This window comes from Giraffa tippelskirchi, chromosome 5 (assembly GCF_054371585.1).
Source record: "Giraffa tippelskirchi isolate mGirTip1 chromosome 5, T2T-mGirTip1v1.2.pri, whole genome shotgun sequence".
In the NCBI taxonomy this organism is placed as follows: Eukaryota; Metazoa; Chordata; class Mammalia; order Artiodactyla; family Giraffidae; genus Giraffa; species Giraffa tippelskirchi.
This window is the reverse complement of record NC_137279.1, coordinates 43254789-43276437: the sequence shown is the minus strand read 5'-3', so window position 1 is coordinate 43276437 and position 21649 is coordinate 43254789. Positions and strand designations below refer to the sequence as shown.

At 36.8% G+C, this 21649-nt stretch overlaps 1 protein-coding gene across 13 annotated transcripts in view; it reads left to right on the top strand.

Annotated features, from left to right (window-relative positions):
• RGS7 (regulator of G protein signaling 7) overlaps positions 1-21649 on the top strand; it is a 467979-nt gene that overhangs the window by 362272 nt on the left and 84058 nt on the right. For all 13 annotated transcript variants that reach the window (XM_081485629.1, XM_081485631.1, XM_081485632.1 and 10 more), the window contains one exon: positions 12407-12513. In XM_081485629.1, coding sequence (XP_081341755.1) covers positions 12407-12513 — 107 coding nt within the window. The remainder of the gene's footprint in view (positions 1-12406; positions 12514-21649) is intronic.

Sequence of the window (21649 nt, the reverse complement as noted above, 5' to 3'; positions counted from 1 at the left end):
AGGTTGCCATGCCCTCCTTCAGAGGATCTTCTCGATCCAGGGATCAAACCCGCATCTCCTGCATCTTCTGCATTGCAGGCAGATTCTTTACCACTGAGCCACCAGGGAAGCCTGTTGTGTCTTGGTAACTATCTCTAAACTGTGAGTTTCTCAGACTTCCCTTGTTTTTGATGACCTTGACAGTTTTGAGCAGTACTAGTGAGGTGTTTTATAAAATGTCCCTGAACTAGGATTTGTTTGATTTTTTTTTTTTTTTTTGATGATTTCTCTGGGGTTTTAGGTTTGAGGGAGGAAGACCACAGAGATAAGTGTTCTTTTCATCACATCAGACAGCCACTGATCTGTTTTGTTGTTGTTCAGTTGCTAAGTCGTATCCGACTCTTTGCAACACCATGGACTGCAGCACTCCGGACTTCCCTGTCCTTCGCCATCTCCCAGAGTTTGCTCAGATTCATGTCCATTCAGTTGGTGATGCTGTCTAACTATCTCATCCTCTGCTGCCCCCATTCTCCTTTTGCCTTCAGTCTTTCCCAGCCTCAGAAGTTTTTCCAGTAGGTCGGCTCTCAGAGTCTTTTCCAGTGGGTCGGCTCTTCACGTCAGGTGGCCAAATTATTGGAGTTTCAGCTTCAGAATCAGTCCTTCCAATGAATATTCAGGGTTGATTTCTTTATTATTGACTGGTTTGACCCCCTTGCTGTCCAAGGGACTCGCAAGAGTCTTCTCCAGCACCACGGTTCAAAAGCATCAGTTCTTCAGTGCTCCGCTTTCTTTATGGTCCAATTCTCATATCTGTACATGACTACTGAAAAAAAATCATAGCTTTGACTATATGAACCTTTGTTGGCAAAGTGACGTCTTTGCTTTTTAATATGCTGTCTAGTTTTGTCATAGCTTCCTGATCTGTTTGCTATCTCTATTATTCCTTTTTCAGAATGTCATATAAATGGTGTCAGACAGTCTATAATCTTTTTAGACTGCCTTCTCTCAGTTAGTAATATGAATTTAATAAGGGTACACAGAATGTTGGAGGAATGCCAAATGGATACAGAAGCCAATCGAGAGAGTCCCCATTGGAAAGATGGAAAACATTTTGCAACAAAATAAATTAAATAGTATTGTCCTATTGGGGAAAGAACAAATAGATCAATGGAACAGCATAGAGAGCCCAGAAATAGACCCACACAATTATAGTCATCTGACCTTAGACAAAAGTGCAAAGGATACTTAATAGAAGAAAAGGATTCTTTCAGCTTTAAAAAAAATTGTTTTACATAACAAATTGTTATGTTTTTTAAAAAGCAATGAACCTAGACTTGTACTTTATGTTGTAAAATGACGTTTTCCCTACCTTTTTCATACTTACTCTTTGGAAAGAAATTCCTAAATGTAGCTCAAACTAAAGGAGTAAGAATTTATGCTCCAACTCATTCAGGGTGAAATGTATACATAAATTACTCCGGTTTTTGGGTTTTTTTGGATGGGGAACTTTGTCCATACCCTCCACTTATTTAGTCACTTATTTATATTAGCATGAACCTCTGGGTTTTTTATACTTCCTCACAAAGTTTGGGGGAAGAGAGATAAGAAAGAAGATTGATTATGGTATAATCCTTTTATATTGATTGTTGAATTTTATTTGATAATATTTCATTGAGGATTTTTGTTTCTATGTTAGTAAGAGAAAGTGGCCTGTCATTTTCCTTCTTGTAATGTCTTTCTCTGAGTTTAGTATTTAGGTAATACTAAGCTTATAGAAAGTATTAGGAACTGTTCTCTCTGCTTGTAATTTTCTGGAAGAAGAACTGGTAGCACTTCTTCCCTAAATGTTTGGTAGAATTTACCAGCAAAGCTATCTAGAGCCATTGCTTTTTTTGAAGGAAGGATATTAACTATTGATTCCTCTCCTTGAAAAAATAGAGCTATTCAGGTTACCTGTTGCTCCTTCTGTATGTTTTGGTTTATATCTTTCAAATAATTTATTATTTTACTTAAGTTATCAAATTTGTGGGCAGAGTGCTGTTGATAGTGTTACTTTATTATCCTTTTAATATTCATAGGTCAGTAGTCATGATCCACAGTGTCTCTGACAATTTGTTTTTTCTTTCTTGTTTTCCTAGTTAGCCTGGCTGGAAGTCTGTCAATTTCATTGATTTTTCCCTATTGTTTTCTGGTTGCTTCTTTAATTTTATTCTTTCTTTAGCTTTAAATCACCCTTCTTCCTCTAGTTTCTGTGATACTAAAGTCCCACCTTAGGTTACTGATGCATTTAGCACTATAAATTTCCCTCTAAGCACTGCCTTTGCTGTAGAATACAAGTTTCAATAAATTATATATTCATTCAGCTCATTAAATAATTTTTAATTTCTCTCTAGGATTTTTCTTTAACATATAAATTACTAAGATGTGTATTATTTAATTTCAAGCATTTGGGTATTTATCAGCTATCCTTATTTTATTGCTATTTAGTTTAGCTTTATAATATATGTAATTCTATTATAATCATACTATGTATGATTTTTATTCCTGTGAATATTTTAAGGTTTGTTTTATGGCCCAGAATGTGTTTCATCTCTTTGAACATTGATGAATGTTTCATGTGTGCTACAGAATAACTCTACTATTGTTGGAGAGAATATTGTATACACATCAATTACATCCAGTGGTGGATAGTGTTCTTCAGGTTCATCTAAGTCTTATTGATCTTTTTGTCTGTTTTATGTATCTATTACTGAAAGACTGGTGCTGAAGTTTACAACTATAATAATGGATTTGTATATTTCTCCTTTCAGTCCTATCACTGTTTGCCTTACATATTTTGACACTCTGTTAAGTTTATAGACATCTAGCTTGTTCTGTCTTCTTGGAGAATTGACTTCTTTATGATTATTCATCATCCTCCATTAGCCCTGACAATCCCCCTGTTATAAAGTTTGCTTTGTCTGAAGTTAATATAGCTACTATAGTTTTTGCAGGGGGGGAGGAGGGATTCCCTGGTAGCTCAACTGATAAAGAATCCACCTGCAGTGCAGGAGGCCCTGGTTTGATTCCTGAGTTGGGAAGATCCCCTGGAGAAGGGATAGGCTACCCACTCCAGTTTTCTTGGGCTTTCCTGGTGGCTCAGCTGGTAAAGAATCCATCTGTCATGCAGGAGACCTGGGTTCGATCCCTGGATTGGGAAGATCCCCTGGAGAAGGGATAGGCTACCCACTCCAGTTTTCTTGGGCTTTCCTGGTGGCTCAGCTGGTAAAGAATCCATCTGTCATGCAGGAGACCTGGGTTCGATCCCTGGATTGGGAAGATCCCCTGGAGAAGGGATAGGCTACCTATTCCAGCATTCTGGCCAGAAGAATTACATGAACTGTATAGTCCATGGCGTCGCAAAGAGTCAGACATGACTAAGCTACTTTCACTTTCATAGTTTTTTAAAGAAAGCATATTTTATAGGTTCATTGGTCCATTCCTTTAAGTTAATTAAGGTAAAGAAACCTTTTAAAATAACAAACTAATAGTTATCAAACAATGCAAATTTGTTTGTTAACCTCAAAATTATCAATAATGAATTCAGCAAGGTAGCAAGATCCAATATTAAAATACAGAAATCTGTTTCATTTCTTTCTACTAACATTGAAATATCAGAAAGGGAGTCAAAAAACAGTACTTCTTAAAATCGCATCAAAAAATAAAATATTTAGGAATAAACCTGACCAAAAAGTTGAAAGACTTACACGCTGAGAACTATAAAACATTGATAAAGGAAATGATTCAAGGAAATGGAAAGATACACTGTGCTCTTAGACTGGAAGAATTAATATTGTTAATATGTGCATACTATCCAAAGCAGTCTACAAATTTCTTGTGATCCCTATTAAATTACCCATGACATTTTTCACAGAACTAGAACAAATAATCCAAAAATTTATATGGAACAATAAAAGACCCAGAAGTGTCAAAGCAATCTTGAGGAAAAAGAACAGAGCTGGATGCAGAATCCTCCCAGATTTCAGATAGTAGTGCAAAGCTGTAGTACCCACAACAGCATGGTGTGTGTACAAAAAGAGACATATGGATTAATGGAACAGAATAGAGCGTGTAGAAATAAACTCACACACCTGTGGTCAAATAATCTTCGACAAAGGAAGCAAAAGTATACAATGGAGAAAACACAGTCTCTTTGGCAAGTGGTGTTGGGAAAGCTGGATAGCTGCATGTTAATCAGTGAATTTACAACACACACACCATACACAAAAATAAACTCAAAATGGCTTGAAGGTTTCAATATCAACATAAGACTTGACATCGTAAAACTCTAGAAGAGAACATAAATTAAACATTCTCTTACGTAAATTGTAGGAAGACAATAAAAATAAAAACAAAAGCCATTAAAAGGAATGAAACAATCTCATTTGCAGAGCTGTGGATAGACCCACTATCATATCATATCAGAGTGAAGTAAGTCAGAAAGAAAAAAGCAAATACTGTATATTAATGCATATATATGGAATTTAGAAAGATGGTACCAACAATCCTACACACAGGGCAGCAAACGGAAACTTCTTTAACCTGGAAAACGAAAGAGTCACCTAAGTACAGGAAGTGCAGAGAGTCCCATACAGGATAAAACAAGGAGAAATATGTCAAGACCCATGCTAATCAAAATAGCAAAAATTAAATATAAAGAAAAACTATTAAATGCAACAAAGGAAAGGCAGCAAGTAATATATGAGGGCATCCCCATAAGATTTTCAGCTGATTTTTTAGCAGAAACTCTGCAGGTCAGAAGGGAGTGGTATGATATCTTTAAAGTGAGGAAATGGAAAAACCTACAACCAAGAATACTCTACTCAGCAAAGCTCTCATTCATATTTATCAGAGAAATGAAAATCTTTACAGGAAGAAAAGCTAAGAGAATTGAGCAGTACCAAACCATCTTTACAACAATTGCTAAAGTAACTTCTCTAGGTGGGAAAGAGACCAGCAACTTAAAACAACTTTCCACATATATATACCGTTAAACAAAAAACTTATGGGGAATGCAAACCAAAGAACTACAGTATATACACAAGCAAAAAAAGAAAAAGCATCCCAAACAGTCATCAACAAGAGAACAAATAGGAAGGGAAGAAAAAAGACCTATAAAAATGAACCCAAAACAATTAAGAAAATGGCAATAGAAGAAAATCCCTGGTATTCCAGTTTCTAAGACTCTCTGCTCCCAATGCAGGGAGCCCGGATTCGATACCTGATCGGGGAACTTCTACATGCCACAACTAACTACATGCCACAACTAAGAGTCTACATATATCTGAAGATCCCGAATGCCACAACTAAGATCCAGTGCTGGCAAATAAATAAATATTTTTTAGATAAAAATGGAAAGTTTGCAAATGTATGTTGAACTTTAGAAGGAATGTTGCTTTACACTGTAATTTATTTTTGCCTTGGCTCTTGTGATTATTACACTTTCCTTACATTATTCTTGAATAAACTCAGTGTGATTTTTCTCCTCTGAATACTGTTCTAGCACCTAATCACACATATAAATAAAACAGAATCTTGTTGAAGTGCGGCTCATTTTATACAATGATGCACTTACCAGTTTACAAAAGGATATACTGTACCAGTGAAATGAACATCCTGATATAATATAGTTACCAGATACCATGGATCTTAAACCAGTCTTCCACACCGATATCACCAAGATATCACCTATGGGATATCTTTCTCTTTTAAAATATTTCGGCGCTGTTCTTCATATTGAAATAATTTCCTAAGCTTTCGTACTTACCCATATGAGGCAACTAGACAACTCTACCCTGTGTGTGTGATAAGGGCCATTGATGTATGATCCTGTTTGAAAGTAACTAATTTTTTAATGAGTTAATTTTTTTTGAGTCCTGGGAAAATATTATGCTTCCTTAAGAAAGCACCTCCATTCTGTCTGCTAGCACTGCGCTTCCTCTGTCACTGTTGTTTTTCAGCATTGCCAGGTTCTGTGCCCTTGTATTAGTCCTCCCCACCCTCTCTTGAATTGGGGGAGTTCTCACTGATCTTTTGCATTTTCACATTTCAGATTGTAAATCCAGTGTGCAGAATATGCTATCTTTGGAAAATTTTTCCTGTAACTATGATAACAAATCTTTAGAATTTGGGTAGTGTTCTTTGCTCAGATATGTGGATGACACCACCCTTATGGCAGAAAGTGAAGAAGAACTAAAGAGCCTCTTGATGAAGGTGAAGGAGGAGAGTGAAAAAGTTGGCTTAAAGCTCAACATTCAGAAAACTAAGATCATGACATCTGGTCCCATCACTCCATGGGAAATAGATGAGGAAACAGTAGAAACAGTGTCAGACTTTACTTTTTTGGGCTCCAGAATCACTGCTGATGGTGACTGCAGCCATGAAATTAAAAGATGCTTACTCCTTGGAAGGAAGGTTATGGCCAACCTAGATAGCATGTTTAAAAGCAGAGACATTACTTTGCCAACAAAAGTCCGTCTAGTCAAGGCTATGGTTTTTCCAGTGGTCATGTATGGGTGTGAGAGTTGGACGGTGAAGAAAGCTGAGCGCCGCAGAATTGATGCTTTTGAACTGTGGTGTTGGAGAAGACTCTTCAGAGTCCCTTGGACTGCAAGGAGATGCAATCAATCCATCCTAAAAGAGATCAATCCTGGGGGTTCATTGGAAGGTCTGATGTTGAAGCTGAAGCTCCAATACTTTGGGCACCTCATGCGAAGGGTTGACTCATTGGAAAAGACCCTAATGCTGGGTAAGATTGGGGGCGGGAGGAGAAGGGGACGACAGAGGATGAGATGGTTGGATGGCATCACCGACTCGATGAACATGGGTTTGGGTAGACTCCGGGAGTTGGTGATGGACAGAGAGGCCTGGCGTGCTGCAATTCATGGGGTCGCAGAGAGTCGGACACGACTGAGCGACTGAACTGAAGTGAACTGAACTTTGCTTCCTAGGAATAAATGTAAGTGTATTCCAGAGCAGATTCATCATCTATACACTAAAGATTCCAGTTGGATCACCTGGAGGACTTTAAAGAGTGTTCCAATGGGAGTGTTCAACATGATCTGGAGGCCTGGATCAATACCAGCTACTAGGTTCCCCACTGCCTTTTAGTGTTACCAAATGTGTTCTTTTATTAATATTAGCCAACTCTAATAAACTCACATTTTTGGAGCTCTTCTATGTGACTGGCCTTATTTTAAGTGCATTTCTCATTTATCTCAACTAATCCTCATGACGAACTTTTAACATCAGTGTTTTATTTTTATCTTCTTTCTACAGATGAGGACTCTAAGGTCCAGAGAATGTATCTTCAGTTATACAGCCAGCACATGAGGGAGTCAGGGTTTGAACCCAAGCAGCTGGCTTGCATATTCTAGTTGCTTCACCCCATACTGTTTTCCTTTGTTTGGAAATATTATTTACCTGTTTTAATTACCTAGTGTCATCTTCAAAGTTGGTATAAATTAAGCTTGTTTTTATTTCTCCCAAGTAAAATCTTTTTATCTAATCTGTATAACATCATACACTTACAAACCTTGGTTTGTGAGTACTAAAAAGCAAGTGGCACTTCATTTTTCTATGTGAAAATGATGTTTTTTTTATAAAAGGAGGAAAGCCCAAATACTTACTGCTTTCACTAACTCTTACTATTGAGAAGATACTTACCTCAGAAGTCCATAACTATTGTCATTATTTCACTTTTATTTGACCTTGTTGGAGAAAAAATCTGCACATGTGGTTTTTCCACATGATTCATCTTACCTTGCAAATGCCTATTCTAAAAAGTATATTTTTAAATATTTCTGTGACCACTTCCCTGTCTTCTTAGAGAATAACAAGTTTAACAAAATCTTTCCTTTATGACTCAGACACATGATGATGAATGTCTGTTATTTTGTTTATACTATTTAATAACTTACCTCTGACTACTTTTTAGCTTTTCTTACCTTAATGTCATATTATCCAGTCTTTTTTTTCTATCTTGAGTGGATTTCCTTCTAAAATACTTCTCCCCATACACTAATCATATTTGCTACATCATGTATGCTGTGTTGATAAGTGAGTCACATTTGCCTATTTATATGCCCGTAAAATAAAAGTAAAAATGATAACAGGAATAAAAATGTAATTTTTAGTGAAATTTTCTATTATTATTGTTTTGACTCAGAGGCATTGTTCCATCAGTGTCAAAATATAGGGTGTATCTGGGAGGTAGTAAGACTGCCAGCAGTGAGAGCGCTGGATAAAGAAAATACACTGAGTTCTGAAAATATGTTATAATTACAAATTTAATATAGAAATATATATATATTTATACATATGGAAATATAGAACTGAACAACACAAACCTCTTTTATAGTATACTTTTTTTTTATAGTATACTTTTTTTTATAGTACACTTTTGACTTTCCAAAGTAGTTGTGGTTCCAAAGCAAATTACACCATGTAGAATTCCTTTTGCTTTTACAGGACTTTGATAATTCTGTTATTTAAGGGTTAGAGGTGAAGTAGTACATCCGGCTTAACAAAGCCACATTACACTGTTCACATAGTAACAGTTGTTTAGAGATGTAGTTTTGCTCCTGAGTTTGTTCATGCTTGAATATCCAAATGAAAAATAAGCTGGAATCTTACAGTAAATTTGTTGTTGAACTTTATTTAGCTGTGTGGGTGATGTGGATAACACATGTACAACATGATTAATTATTTTGCTGAGAAGCGTAATGTTGTGGAGCCATCTGCTGTGCTATTATTGGGAGGGTGATCTTGATAGATTACCCACTAAATTCTTTCAACACTTAGATCCAAGACTGCGAGTAGTCCTCCAGATTCTCGTTAAATTAAGGCTATTGTGGAGATTCAGGAGCAGCTGGACCATGTGGAAAAATGTCTCCATGTTATTACTACCAGTAATTCAACCTTGAGAAAACTATCTCAAGCCCACTCTAAGATCTTTTAGTGGGATTTCTGCCATTTATATCACTGTTATCTTTCCCCATTAACATACCTACAACAACCCCACTTCAAAAGCTTTAAAAGTATTTTGAAAAGATATTTTGAACATTTACATTATCTTGTCAGAGCTTAACAAGCTCCTCATCATCAAACACACAATAGCTCGTATTTTTTGTGCAATATTATGTTTTTCATATTCCGTATACCATTTATTCATAAATTTGTTTATTAACTCACTCAGCAAACATCAATAGCTACTTTTGTTATTGCTATGCTAAATGCAAGGTTATAGTCTTAAATGAAACAAAATTCACCGTGATGCCCTGATTTTTATCTTAGCATTCATCTTGTCTTAGAGTCATATTCTCTGGAGGTCCTGTGACAGAGCATTGTAACTTCTGTAATCTCAAACATTCCAGGTTACTATTTGACCAGTGAAATTGAAATCATTTTAAAAGGTTTGTTAGAAATTCAGTCCTCTTAAATATTAAGTTAAATAGTTTGACTTGACTTCTGCATTGAACTTTGTGTGGGCCATGTAGAAACTAAATTTTGATCTTATTGATACTCCCACAAATGTGTATCTGTTGGATTCAGGGCATTTTAAAAACCTTTCAAAAACAATTTTCCTTATTAATAAAATTATGAGCCTGAGAATCTCATAGAGGGTTGCAAAATGAAAATATATATGATTAAACCCAATAAAATAACGTATTTGTACCTCAAAAGCAAGAGGCTGAGATTGCTTGCTAATTCACTATTATTCTTTCCAGCAAGCATTTATGCAGACCTAATTATGACAGTGAAGAAAGCCTGCAGACATTCATCTTGCTCTCTAGAAATGTTTGATTTATCATACAATTAGTAACTATTGAATACAGTAAGCTCTTAGTCATTTTCTTCTGATTTTCTTTTCTTCAGCTTCCCTATATTTACTTTCACTATGTTTTTCTAATCCTCATCAGCATGTTAGCATCTTTTTTTTTTTTGGCGTTTCTTTGTTTTATTTTAATCACACTCTTTCCTGTGTTTAGAGTTCAGAAGCTCTTTACTGTTAATCTTTCTGGGCATCTCAGTTTTCCTTTTTGTATCTATATTCTGAAAATTTCCTCATGTGCCATAACTCAAATTTATCTTTCTGGAAAATAGCACTAATAATATTTTCCTAGGCCACAGACTGTTGGAATAAAAAGAATAAAGATGGTTGTGACAATATAGGTAATACCTACCTACAAGATAAATAGGCCACCTGACTTTGAAATCCCCAAACAGATATAATAAATTGTTCTTCCTAGCGCTGCCAGCATGAGGAACCAGGGATTCTGAACATGACCAAGGCTGTAAGCACCTGGTCATTATTATAGGCCAGCATGCCTCACGGATCTGCTTGCCATTTTAGTTTTATAAATAACACACAAAAAGAAGACGTGACTGGCTGATGCTATTTAGGAATGCCAGATCCTCTCACTCAGCCTAGTTAAAGACGAATTATGGAAGTGGATTTCCTGAAAGTACTTTGGAGAAAAGTAAAAATCATTTGGTGTGTAAATAATGAAGCACAATGTACTCTGTGCTCAGTTGTTTCCAATTCTTTGCGACCCCTTGGACTGTAGCCTGCCAGGCTCCTCTGTCTATGGAATATTCCAGGCAAGAATACTGGTGCAGTTTGCTATTTCCTACTCCGGGAACCTTCCTGACCCAGGGATCAAACCTACATGTCGTGTGTCTCCTGCATTGGCAAGCGGATCTTTTACCACTGAGTCACCTGGGAAGCCCAATGAAGCACAATAGCTACCATATATTGAGTATCTACTATGCATAGGATACTATTCTAACTTCTTCTCTTTAAATTTTTTTTAATTTTTAAAATCATTTTTATTCATTTATGTATTTATTTGGCTGTGTCGGGTAGTTGTCACACGTGGGATCTTTCAACATGGTGCATGGACTCTAGCTGTGGAGTACAGGCTCAGTAGTTGTACACAGGCTTACTTGCTCCAGGGCATGTGGGATCTTAGTTCCCTGACCAGTGATTGAACCCACACTCCCTGCATTGCAAAGTGGATTCTTTACCACTAGGCCACCAGGGAAGTTCCCCAACTTCTTTATATATATTATACATACATATATATATATATATAAAATTTGATTTTCATATGAGCTGTGCAGGGTGAGTTTATCACCTGTATTAATGGATAGGAGAGGCAAAGAGAATTTAAGTAACAAAAGCTAAAAAGTGTCTCCAAAGGTTTTGTTCTTCCCATCATATAACACTACCTTCTGAGCTTTAATGAGAGTCACAGAATATGTGAGTATATGCTTATAAGCAGCACAGACTTTGAGAAGATCTTTATTTTGAGCTAAAAGGATGCATAAAGGATGAAATATCCTCCTTTGTAGAAAAAGAACACTCTATGGAGGGAAGTGTGTAATTGATCGGGTGTGTAAATAAGATAACTGTGTCACTTACTAACAGTCTTCCAGACCCATGGTAAAGAGGATGGTCAGCAGTTGTTCTTTCTTATTGACAAGAACGGTAAAGTGGAAGCTGGAGGTAGAAGTCACCACTTAAAATTTTGCAAGATGCTAGATGATATTAAAAGGGGCACTGTAGTACCCAACTACAGGTTAAATAAATTTAACAATTATTTCATTATTAGCCAATATAGACATGGGAAGGGGATAGGAAGAGATTCTTATGCTTAGGTAGGTGGGCCATAGCAAGCAGTTTAGGGTCTCAGTACTAGCTAAAGTGTGAAAATTACCTGTGACAGACGGAGATAGAGATACACATAGTCCTGGAAATTCTGTTAGAATCCTAGAGCTAAAAAATCATTTTAGCTATTTATCTAAAAATAGAACTAAATCTATATAGTGCACATTAAAGTGTAAAAAAGTGTTAGTTGCTCAGTCGTGTCCAACTCTTTGCAACCCCATGGACTGTAGCCCACCAGGCTCTTCTGTCCATGGAATTATCCAGGCAAGAATACTGGAGTGGAGAGCTGTTCTGTTCTCCAGGGGAGCAATGGAGTGATGCAAATGAGAACTTTTTAGAAGTTTAAAGTGCTCTGTAAATGCCAAATATATTTGTGGAAGATTATTAACACATAGCAAAACATGTCCCATCTATAAAATGAAGGAAGCAGATTCTTTGATTACAGAAAGACCTTCAGTTTCAACATTCCATAGCTTTCTGTTCTCATGGTCTGATCACATGCATTGTTGGTCATTGTGGTCACTTATCAGGAAGCAGAACCATCTTGGGACCTTATGTGAAAGAGCCAAAAGAAGTACAAAGACAGACTTTTCTGGGATGCTGAGTATTCCATTGTAGGAATGTGCTTAAAACAAACAAGATAAAATTCTACATGCCTATAAATGAACAGTTTTAAAGAGTTATATATGTGTTTTTCCATTTGTTTTCATTAACTAGTGGAGGCACTCCATTTGGGAACGCTAATGGCTGCCCACGGCTACTTCTTTCCAATCTCGGATCATGTCCTCACACTCAAAGATGATGGCACCTTTTACCGGTTCCAAGTAAGTTTATTAAAAGTATTATTTAAAAGTAACAATATGTCTGCATTTTCATTGTTTTTACAGAAAATTTGAGACTTGACTTATTTTACTTTGACTTGAGCTAGTTAGAATCTAATTAATTAATGATTTGTGAAAGCTAAGTTGTGTGATGATTGAAGTTATATTTTATATAAAAAGTTTGAGAAAAACTCAGAGTGACAATGAAATTCAGGAAGATGAGAGAGTCATCTGTAAATTATATTTATTTGCTTGGAAGGAAGTTGAGAGATGGTAACTAAATTTGTTATACTCTGGACCCTGTGTCATCCAGAGTCATCTACAGTCCAATAAAATAGTCATGGGAATGCTTGAAGCTCCAGGATAGAATTAACTAGTAAATACATATCCTCTGCATGTCTGAGACCTTCTATAAGTCTGTGGAGAAAGGGGCAATAGAGGATGAGATGGTTGGATGACATCACCAACTCGATGGACCAGAGTTTGAGCAGACTCCACGAGATAATGAAGGACAGGGAAGTCTATCGTGCTGCAGTCTATGGGATCACAAAGAGTTGGAAATGACTTGGTGACTGAAAAAGTCTGTAAAGGACACGCATGATGCTTTGTGTGTGTATACTCAGGAGGCCATCTTAGATAACTTATGAACTGACAAGTGTTATTCTAGGTCATTTTCAAATAAGATACCTATAAAGAATAATCTTTCAGAAAATGATTGTGGACTCTAATTTTGGTCATTGAGCACACAGTTGACACTTGAGTTACGATGATTTACCTGAAGTGTATTCTACATTTCATTAAACATTATGGCTCATTAGTAACTAACTAGTGGATTCCAGTCTGTAAAATTAAGGCACATATAATTGCCAGAGTTCAAACTCTAGCTAGGTACATTCAGAGGATTCTTCCATTGTCCCACTTTTAGACATTGGAGCATTCTTCTCACTAGCTCTGAGTTATTGATTAAATAAGTGGCGAGTGCGTAAGGACTTGGTTGGGGAAACTGAGAACAGAAGGAATATGTTTTGAAAAAAGTTGTTCTCAAAGGTCATTGTCCTCCTAGAATATCCTCACTGCTACAGAACACTTCTATCAAAGGAAATAATCATTGAATTTTACACTGAATAGATAGGAAATGCAGTCTCCTGAGATTGTGATACTGACCTAAGTATTCAAGCAATTGAAATTAGTTGGATCACTTAATTTTAAAATAATGAAGCTTTATCCTTCAGTTCATTTCAGTTCAGTCGCTCAGTTGTGTCCGACTCTCTGCGACCCCATGAATCGCAGCACACCAGGCCTCCCTGTCCATCACCAACTCCTGGAGTTTACCCAAACTCATCTCCATTGAGTCGGTGATGCCATCTGGCCATCTCATCCTCTGTCGACCCCTTCACCTCCTGCCCCCAATCCTTCCCAGTATTAGGATCTTTTACAATGAGTCAGCTCTTCGCATCAGGTGGCCAAAGTATTGGAGTTTCAGCTTCAACATCAGTCCTTCCAATGAACACCTAGGATTGATACCCTTTAGGATGGACTGGTTGGATCTCCTTGCAGTCCAAGGGACTCTCAAGAGTCTTCTCCAACAACACACTTCAAAAGCATCAATTCTTCGGTGCTCAGCTTTCTTTATAGTCCAACTCTCACATCCATACATGACTACTGAAAAAACCATAGCCTTGACTAGTCGGACCTTTGTTGGCAAAGTAATGTCTCTGCTTTTTAATATGCTATCTAGGTTGGCCATAACTTTCCTTCCATGGAGTAAGCATCTTTTAATTTCATGGCTGCAATCACCTTCTGCAGTGATTTTGGAGCCCAAAAAAATAAAATCTGTCACTGTTTCCACTGTTTCCCCATCCATTTCCCATGAAGTGATGGGACCAGATGCCATGATCTTAGTTTTCTGAATGTTGAGCTTTAAGCCAACTTTTTCACTCTCCTCTTTCACTTTCATCAAGAGGCTTTTTAGTTCCTCTTCAATTTCTGCCATAAGGGTGGTATCATCGGCATATCTGAGGTTATTGATATTTCTCCTGGCAATCTTGATTCCAGCTTGTGTTTCTTCCAGCCCAGCGTTTCTCATGATGTACTCTGCATATAAGTTAAATAAGCAGGGTGACAATATACAGCCTTGATGTACTCCTTTTCCTATTTGGAACCAGTCTACTGTTCCATGTCCAGTTCTAACTCTTGCCTCCTGACCTGCATACAGGTTTCTCAAGAGGCAGGTCAGGTGGTCTGGTATTCCCGTGTCTTTCAGAATTTTCCAGAGTTTATTGTGATCCACACAGTCAAAGGCTTTGGCATAGTCAATAAAGCAGATATAGATGTTTTTCTGGATCTCTCTTGCTTTTTCGATGATCTAGCGGATGTTGGCAATTAGATCTCTGGTTCCTCTGCCTTTTCTAAAACCAGCTTGAACAGTTAAATTTAAAATAATAGTAGCTGAAAATAGCTTATTATTAAGTTAGAATAACTTGTGGTCCTAAGGTTAGTGTTTAATATATAAAAATTATTAGTTATTAGAAAAGAAATTTTGTATGTGCTACTAACACTTTTTGATTTTTTAAAGGCATTACTTTGGTATTGCAGGGTTATATTTTCCATAAAATCTTATTTTCTTATATGAATTTTTCATGTGCAGACTATAAAGTAAACATTAGGCCTAAATTTATTTTTTTACAAATTCTAAATGAAAGATATTTTTTGATAAAATACCAGCTTTTATCCATCTTCACTGTCAGTTTACAAGTAAAATCATCTATGTATAAGATGAATATATCTGTAAGGGAGACATTGAATATAATCTTTGTGTGTGCATGGTAGGTCACTTCAGTCATGTCCAACTCTTTGCTATTCTATGGACTGTAGCCCACAAGGTTCCTCTGTCCATGGGATTCTCCAGGCAAGAATACTGGAGTGGGTTGCCATGCCCTCCTCCAGGGGATCTTCCCAACCCCGGAATTGAACCCCGGTCTCTTATGTCTCCTGCATTGGCAGCTGGCTTCTTTACCACTAGTGCCACCTGGGAAGCCCTGAATATAATCTATCTCTTGACAATTATTGAATTCAAAAATTTCCCTCAAAACAAACTAGCTGAGGCATGGCTGAAAATTTGTAGTGATGTCTTGAAAGTGAAAGCAAAAATGAAAGTCGCTCAGTTGTGTCTGACTCTTTGCGACCCCATGGACTATACATTCCATGGAATTCTCCAGGCCAGAATACTGGAGTGGGTAGCCTTTCTGTTCTCCAGGGGATCTTCCTGACCCAGGGATTGAACCGAGGTCTCCTGCATTGCAGGCGGATTCTTTACCAACAGAGCTGTTAGTATAATTTGTAACCAAGAGCAGAGTTCTGTTCTTGTCATCCTCAGACTAAAGTTAGTAGGCAGAAAAAACTTTGTCATGTTCATGGGCAGAGATGAGCAAAGCTGAGAATGGGCCACTCCACATTCTGGAGAAAAGGAGAGACAGTTTTTAAAAAGCTTTAAAACAGAGCAAAAGAATGGGTGCAAATGATAAACTTATTACATTACTTCTAGGTACAGGCAGAAGATTGCCCAGTTTGATATAATAGATGATCAGCTCAGTTCAGTTCAGTCGCTCAGTCATGTCTGACTCTTTGAGACCCAATGGACTGCAGCACGCCAAGCCTCCCTGTCCATCACCAACTTTCGGAGCTTACTCAAACTCATGTCCATCGAGTCAGTGATGCCATCCAACCATCTCATCCTCTGCCGTACCCTTCTCCACCCGCCTTCAATCTTTCCTAGCATCAGGGTCTTTTCAAATGAGTCAGCTCTTCGCATCAGGTGGCCAAAGTATTAGAGTTTCAGCTTCAACATCAGTCCTTCCAATAGATGATAGATAATCTTTTAAATTACATGAATTAATGTTAAATACTTTAATGACATATACACACATTCAAAATAGGATATAAATATGACATATTTGTAAATCTAATAACCATACAATCTTAAAACCAAGGTTTTAAAAGCAAACAAAAGAAATCCTACCAAAGTCAGGGATAATTTAATTCCTGCTACAGTGTCTATCAATGCATTAATTAGTCTATACTTGAACAGCTCTAGAAATAGAAAACATGTTATTGTTCAAGGTATATGCTTCAATTTTTGCATTGGTTCCAGGCAGCATTAAGTTCTTTATTACATTAAATTGAAATTCAACTCCATGGAAGGATTTTAAAATTCATGAATTAAACTAGGAAGCTTGCAATGTTGTGATTATAATTGCTCCAGGAAATGATTGAGATTCTGGCCATCATTAGGAATCTGAAGAAGCTTTGTGGCATAAGTTTGAGATAAACAGTTTCACTGGTATGCTGCAGTATGTAAATTTGTCTCAATTTTTCAATCATGTGATTTTTTAGTGTGCTGTAAACTTGTAATTGTCTAATTATTCTCCTTTTTTAAAAAAATTAGTTTATTTTCTATTTTTTAACTTTACAATATCGTATTTGTTTTGCCATACATTGATATGAATCCACCATGGGTATACATGTTTTCCCCCTCCAGAACCCCCCTCCTACCTCCCTCCCCATCCCATCCCTCTGGGTCATCCCGGTGCTCCAGCCCCGAGCACCCTGTATCATACGTTGAACCTGGACTGGCGATTCGTTTCACGTATGATAATTTACATGCTTCAGTGCCATTCTCCCATATCATCCCACCCTCACCCTCTCCTAGAGTCCATAACACTGTTCTATTTATCTGTGTGTCTTTTGATGTCTCGCATACAGGGTTGTCTTTACCAATTGACTAAATACCATGTATATGTGTTAGTATACTGTATTGGTGTTTTTCTTTCTGGCTTACTTCACTCTGTTTAATAGGCTCCAGTTTCATCCACCTCATTAGAACTGATTCAAATGTATTCTTTTTAATGGCTGAGTAATATTCCATTGTGTATATGTACCACAGCTTCCTTATCCATTCGTCTGCTGATGGGCATATAGGCTGCTTCCATGTCCTGGCTATTATAAACTGTGCTGCAATGAACATTGGGGTAAACGTGTCTCTTTCAATTCTGGTTTCCTCAGTGTGTATGCCCAGCAGTGGGATTGCTGGGTCATATGGCAGTTCTATTTCCAGTTTTTTGAGGAATCTCCACACTGTTCTCCATAGTGGCTGTACTAGTTTGCATTCCCACCAACAGGGTAAGAGGGTTCCCTTTTCTCCACACCCTCTCCAGCATTTACTGCTTGTAGTCTTTTGGATAGCAGCCATTCTGATGGGTGTGAAATGGTACCTCATTGTGGTTTTGATTTGCATTTCTCTGATAATGAGTTATGTTGAGCACCTTTTCATGTGTTTGTTAGCCATCTGTATGTCTTCTTTGGAGAAGTGTCTGTTTAGTTCTTTCGCCCACTTTTTGATTGGGTCGTTTATTTTTCTGGAATTCAGCTGCAGGAGTTGCTTGTATATTTTTGAGATTAATTGTTTGTCTGTTGCTTTGTTTGATATTATTTTCTCCCATTCCGAAGGCTGTCTTTTCACCTTGCTTATAGCTTCCTTTATTGTGCAAAAGCTTTTAATTTTACTTAGGCCCCATTTGTTTATTTTTGCTTTTATTTCCAATATTCTGGGAGGTGGATCATAGAGGATCCTGCTGTGGTTTATGTTGGAGAGTGTTTTGCCTATGTTTTCCTCTAGGAGTTTTATAGTCTCTGGTCTTATGTTTAGATCTTTAATCCATTTTGAGTTTATTTTTGTGTATGGTGTTAGAAAGTGTTCTAGTTTCATTCTTTTACAAGTGGTTGACCAGTTTTCCCAGCACCACTTGTTAAAGAGGTTGTCTTTTCTCCATTGTATATTCTTGCCTCCTCTGTCAAAGATAAGGTGTCCATAGGTGTGTGGATTTATCTCTGGGCTTTCTATTTTGTTCCACTGATCTATATTTCTGTCCTTGTGCCAGTACCATACTGTCTTGATGACTGTGGCTTTGTAGTATAGCCTGAAGTCAGGCAGGTTGATTCCCCCAGTTCCATTTTTCTTTCTCAAGATTGCTTTGGCTATTCGAGGTTTTTTATATTTCCATACAAATTGTGAAATTATTTGTTCTAGTTCTCTGAAGAATGCCGTTGGAAGTTTCATAGGGATTGCATTGAATCTATAGATTGCTTTGGGTAGTATACTCATTTTCACTATATTGATTCTTCTGATCCGTGAACACAATATATTTCTCCATCTATTTATGTCCTCTTTGATTTCTTTCACCAGAGTTTTATGGTTTTCTATATATAGGTCTTTTGTTTCTTTAGGTAGATATATTCCTAAATATTTTATTCTTTGCGTTGCAATGGTGAATGGAATTGTTTCCTTAATTTCTCTTTCTGTTTTCTCGTTGTTATTGTATAGGAATGCAAGGGATTTCTGTGTGTTAATTTTATATCCTGCAACTTTACTATATTCATTGATTAGCTCTAGTAGTTTTCTGGTGGAGTCTTTAGGGTTTTCTAGGTAGAGGATCATGTCATTTGCAAACAGTGAGAGTTTTACTTCTTCTTTTCCAATCTGGATTCCTTTTATTTCTTCTTCTGCTCTGATTGCTGTGGCCAAAACTTCCAAAACTATGTTGAATAGTAGTGGTGAGAGTGGGCACCCTTGTCTTGTTCCTAATTTTAGGGGAAATGCTTACAGTTTTTCACCATTTAGGATAATGTTTGATGTGGGTTTGTCATATATAGCTTTTATTATGTTGAGGTATGTTCCTTCTATTCCTGCTTTTTGGAGGGTTTTTATTATAAATGGATGTTGAATTTTGTCAAAGGCTTTCTCTGCATCTATTGAAATAATCATATGGTTTTTATTTTTCAATTTGTTTATGTGGTGTATTACATTGATCGATTTGTGGATATTGAAGAATCCTTGCATCCCTGGGATAAAGCCCACTTTGTCATGATGTATGATCTTTTTAATATGTTGTTGGGTTCTGTTTACTAGGATTTTGTTAAGGTTTTTTGCATCTATGTTCATCAGTGATATTGGCCTGTAGTTTTCTTTTTTTGTAGCATCTTTGTCATGTTTTGGTATTAGGGTGATGGTGGCCTCATAGAATGAGTTTGGAAGTTTACCTTCCTCTGCAATTTTCTGGAAGAGTTTGAGTAGGATAGGTGTTATCTCTTCTCTAAATTTTTGGTCGGATTCAGCTGTGAAGCCGTCTGGTCTTGGGCTTTTGTTTGCTGGAAGATTTCTGATTACAGTTTCAATTTCTGTGCTTGTGATGGGTCTGTTGAGATTTTCTATTTCTTCCTGGTTCAGTTTTGGGAAGTTGTGCTTTTCTAAGAATTTATTCATTTCTTCCAAGTTGTCCAATTTATTTGCATATAGTTGCTGGTAATAGTCTCTTATGATCCTTTGTATTTCTGTGTTGTCTGTTATGATCTCTCCATTTTCATTTCTAATTTTGTTGATTTGATTCTTCTCCCTTTGTTTCTTGATGAGTCTGGCTAATGGCTTGTCAATTTTATTTATCTTCTCAAAGAACCAGATTTTGGCTTTGTTGATTTTTGCTATGGTGTCTTTGGTTTCTTTTGCATTTATTTCTGTCCTAATTTTTAAGATTTCTTTCCTTCTACTAACCCTAGGGTTCTTCATTTCTTCCTTTTCTAGTTGCTTTAGGTGTAGAGTTAGGTTATTTATTTGATTTTTTTCTTGTTTCTTGAGGTGAGCCTGTATTGCTATGAATCTTCCCTTTAGCACTGCTTTTACCATGTCCCATAAGTTTTGGGTTGTTGTGTTTTCATTTTCGTTTGTTTCTATGCATATTTTGATTTCTTTTTTGATTTCTTCTGTGATTTGTTGGTCATCCAGCAGAGTGTTGTTCAGCCTCCATATGTTGGCGTTTTTAATTGTTTTTCTCCTGTAATTGATGTCTAATCTTACTGCATTGTGGTCAGAAAAGATGCTTGGAATGATTTCAATTTTTTTTAATTTATCAAGACTAGATTTATGGCCCAGAATGTGATCTATTCTGGAGACGGTTCCGTGTGCGCTTAAGAAAAAGGTGAAATTCATTGTTTTGGGGTGAAATGACCTATAGATATCAATTAGGTCTAACTGGTCTATTGTATCATTTAAAGTTTGTGTTTCCTTGGTAATTTTCTGTTTAGTTGATCTGTCCATAGGTGTGAGTGGGGTATTAAAGTCTCCCACTATTATTGTGTTATTGTTAATTTCCCCTTTCATACTTGTTAGCATTTGCCTTACATATTGCGGTGCTCCTATGTTGGGTGCATATATATTTATAATTGTTATATCTTCTTCTTGGATTGATCCTTTGATCATTATGTAGTGTCCATCTTTGTCTCTTTTCATCGCCTTTGTTTTAAAGTCTATTTTATCTGATATTAATATTGCTACTCCTGCTTTCTTTTGGTCTCTATTTGCATGAAATATCTTTTTCCAGCCCTTCACTTTCAGTCTGTTTGTGTCCCTTGTTTTGAGGTGGGTCTCTTGTAGACAACATATATAGGGGTCTTGTTTTTGTATCCATTAAGCCCGTCTTTGTGTTTTGGTTGGGGCATTCAACCCATTTACATTTAAGGTAATTATTGATAAGTATGTTCCTGTTACCATTTACTTTATTGTTTTGCGTTTGAGATTATATACCATTTCTGTGTTTCCTGTCTAGGGAAGATCCTTTAGTATTTGTTGGAGAGCTGGTTTGGTGGTGCTGAATTCTCTGAGGTTTTGCTTGTCTGTAAAGCTTTTGATTTCTCCTTCGTATTTGAATGAGAGTCTTGCAGGATACAGTAATCTGGGCTGTAGATTATTTTCTTTCATCACTTTAAGTATGTCCTGCCATTCCCTTCTGGCCTGAAGTATTTCGTCTTGGGTTTATCCTGTTTGGGACTCTTTGGATTTCTTGGACTTGGGTGATTATTTCCTTCCCCACTTTAGGGAAGTTTTCAACTATTATCTCCTCGAGTATTTTCTCATGGTCTTTCTTTTTGTCTTCTTTTTCTGGGACTCCTATGATTCGTATGTTGGTGCTTTTAACATTGTCCCAGAATTCTCTGAGGTTGTCCTCATTTCTTTTAATTCTTTTTTCTTTTTTTCCCTCTGTTTCATTTATTTCTATCATTCTATCTTCTACCTCACTTATCCTATCTTCTG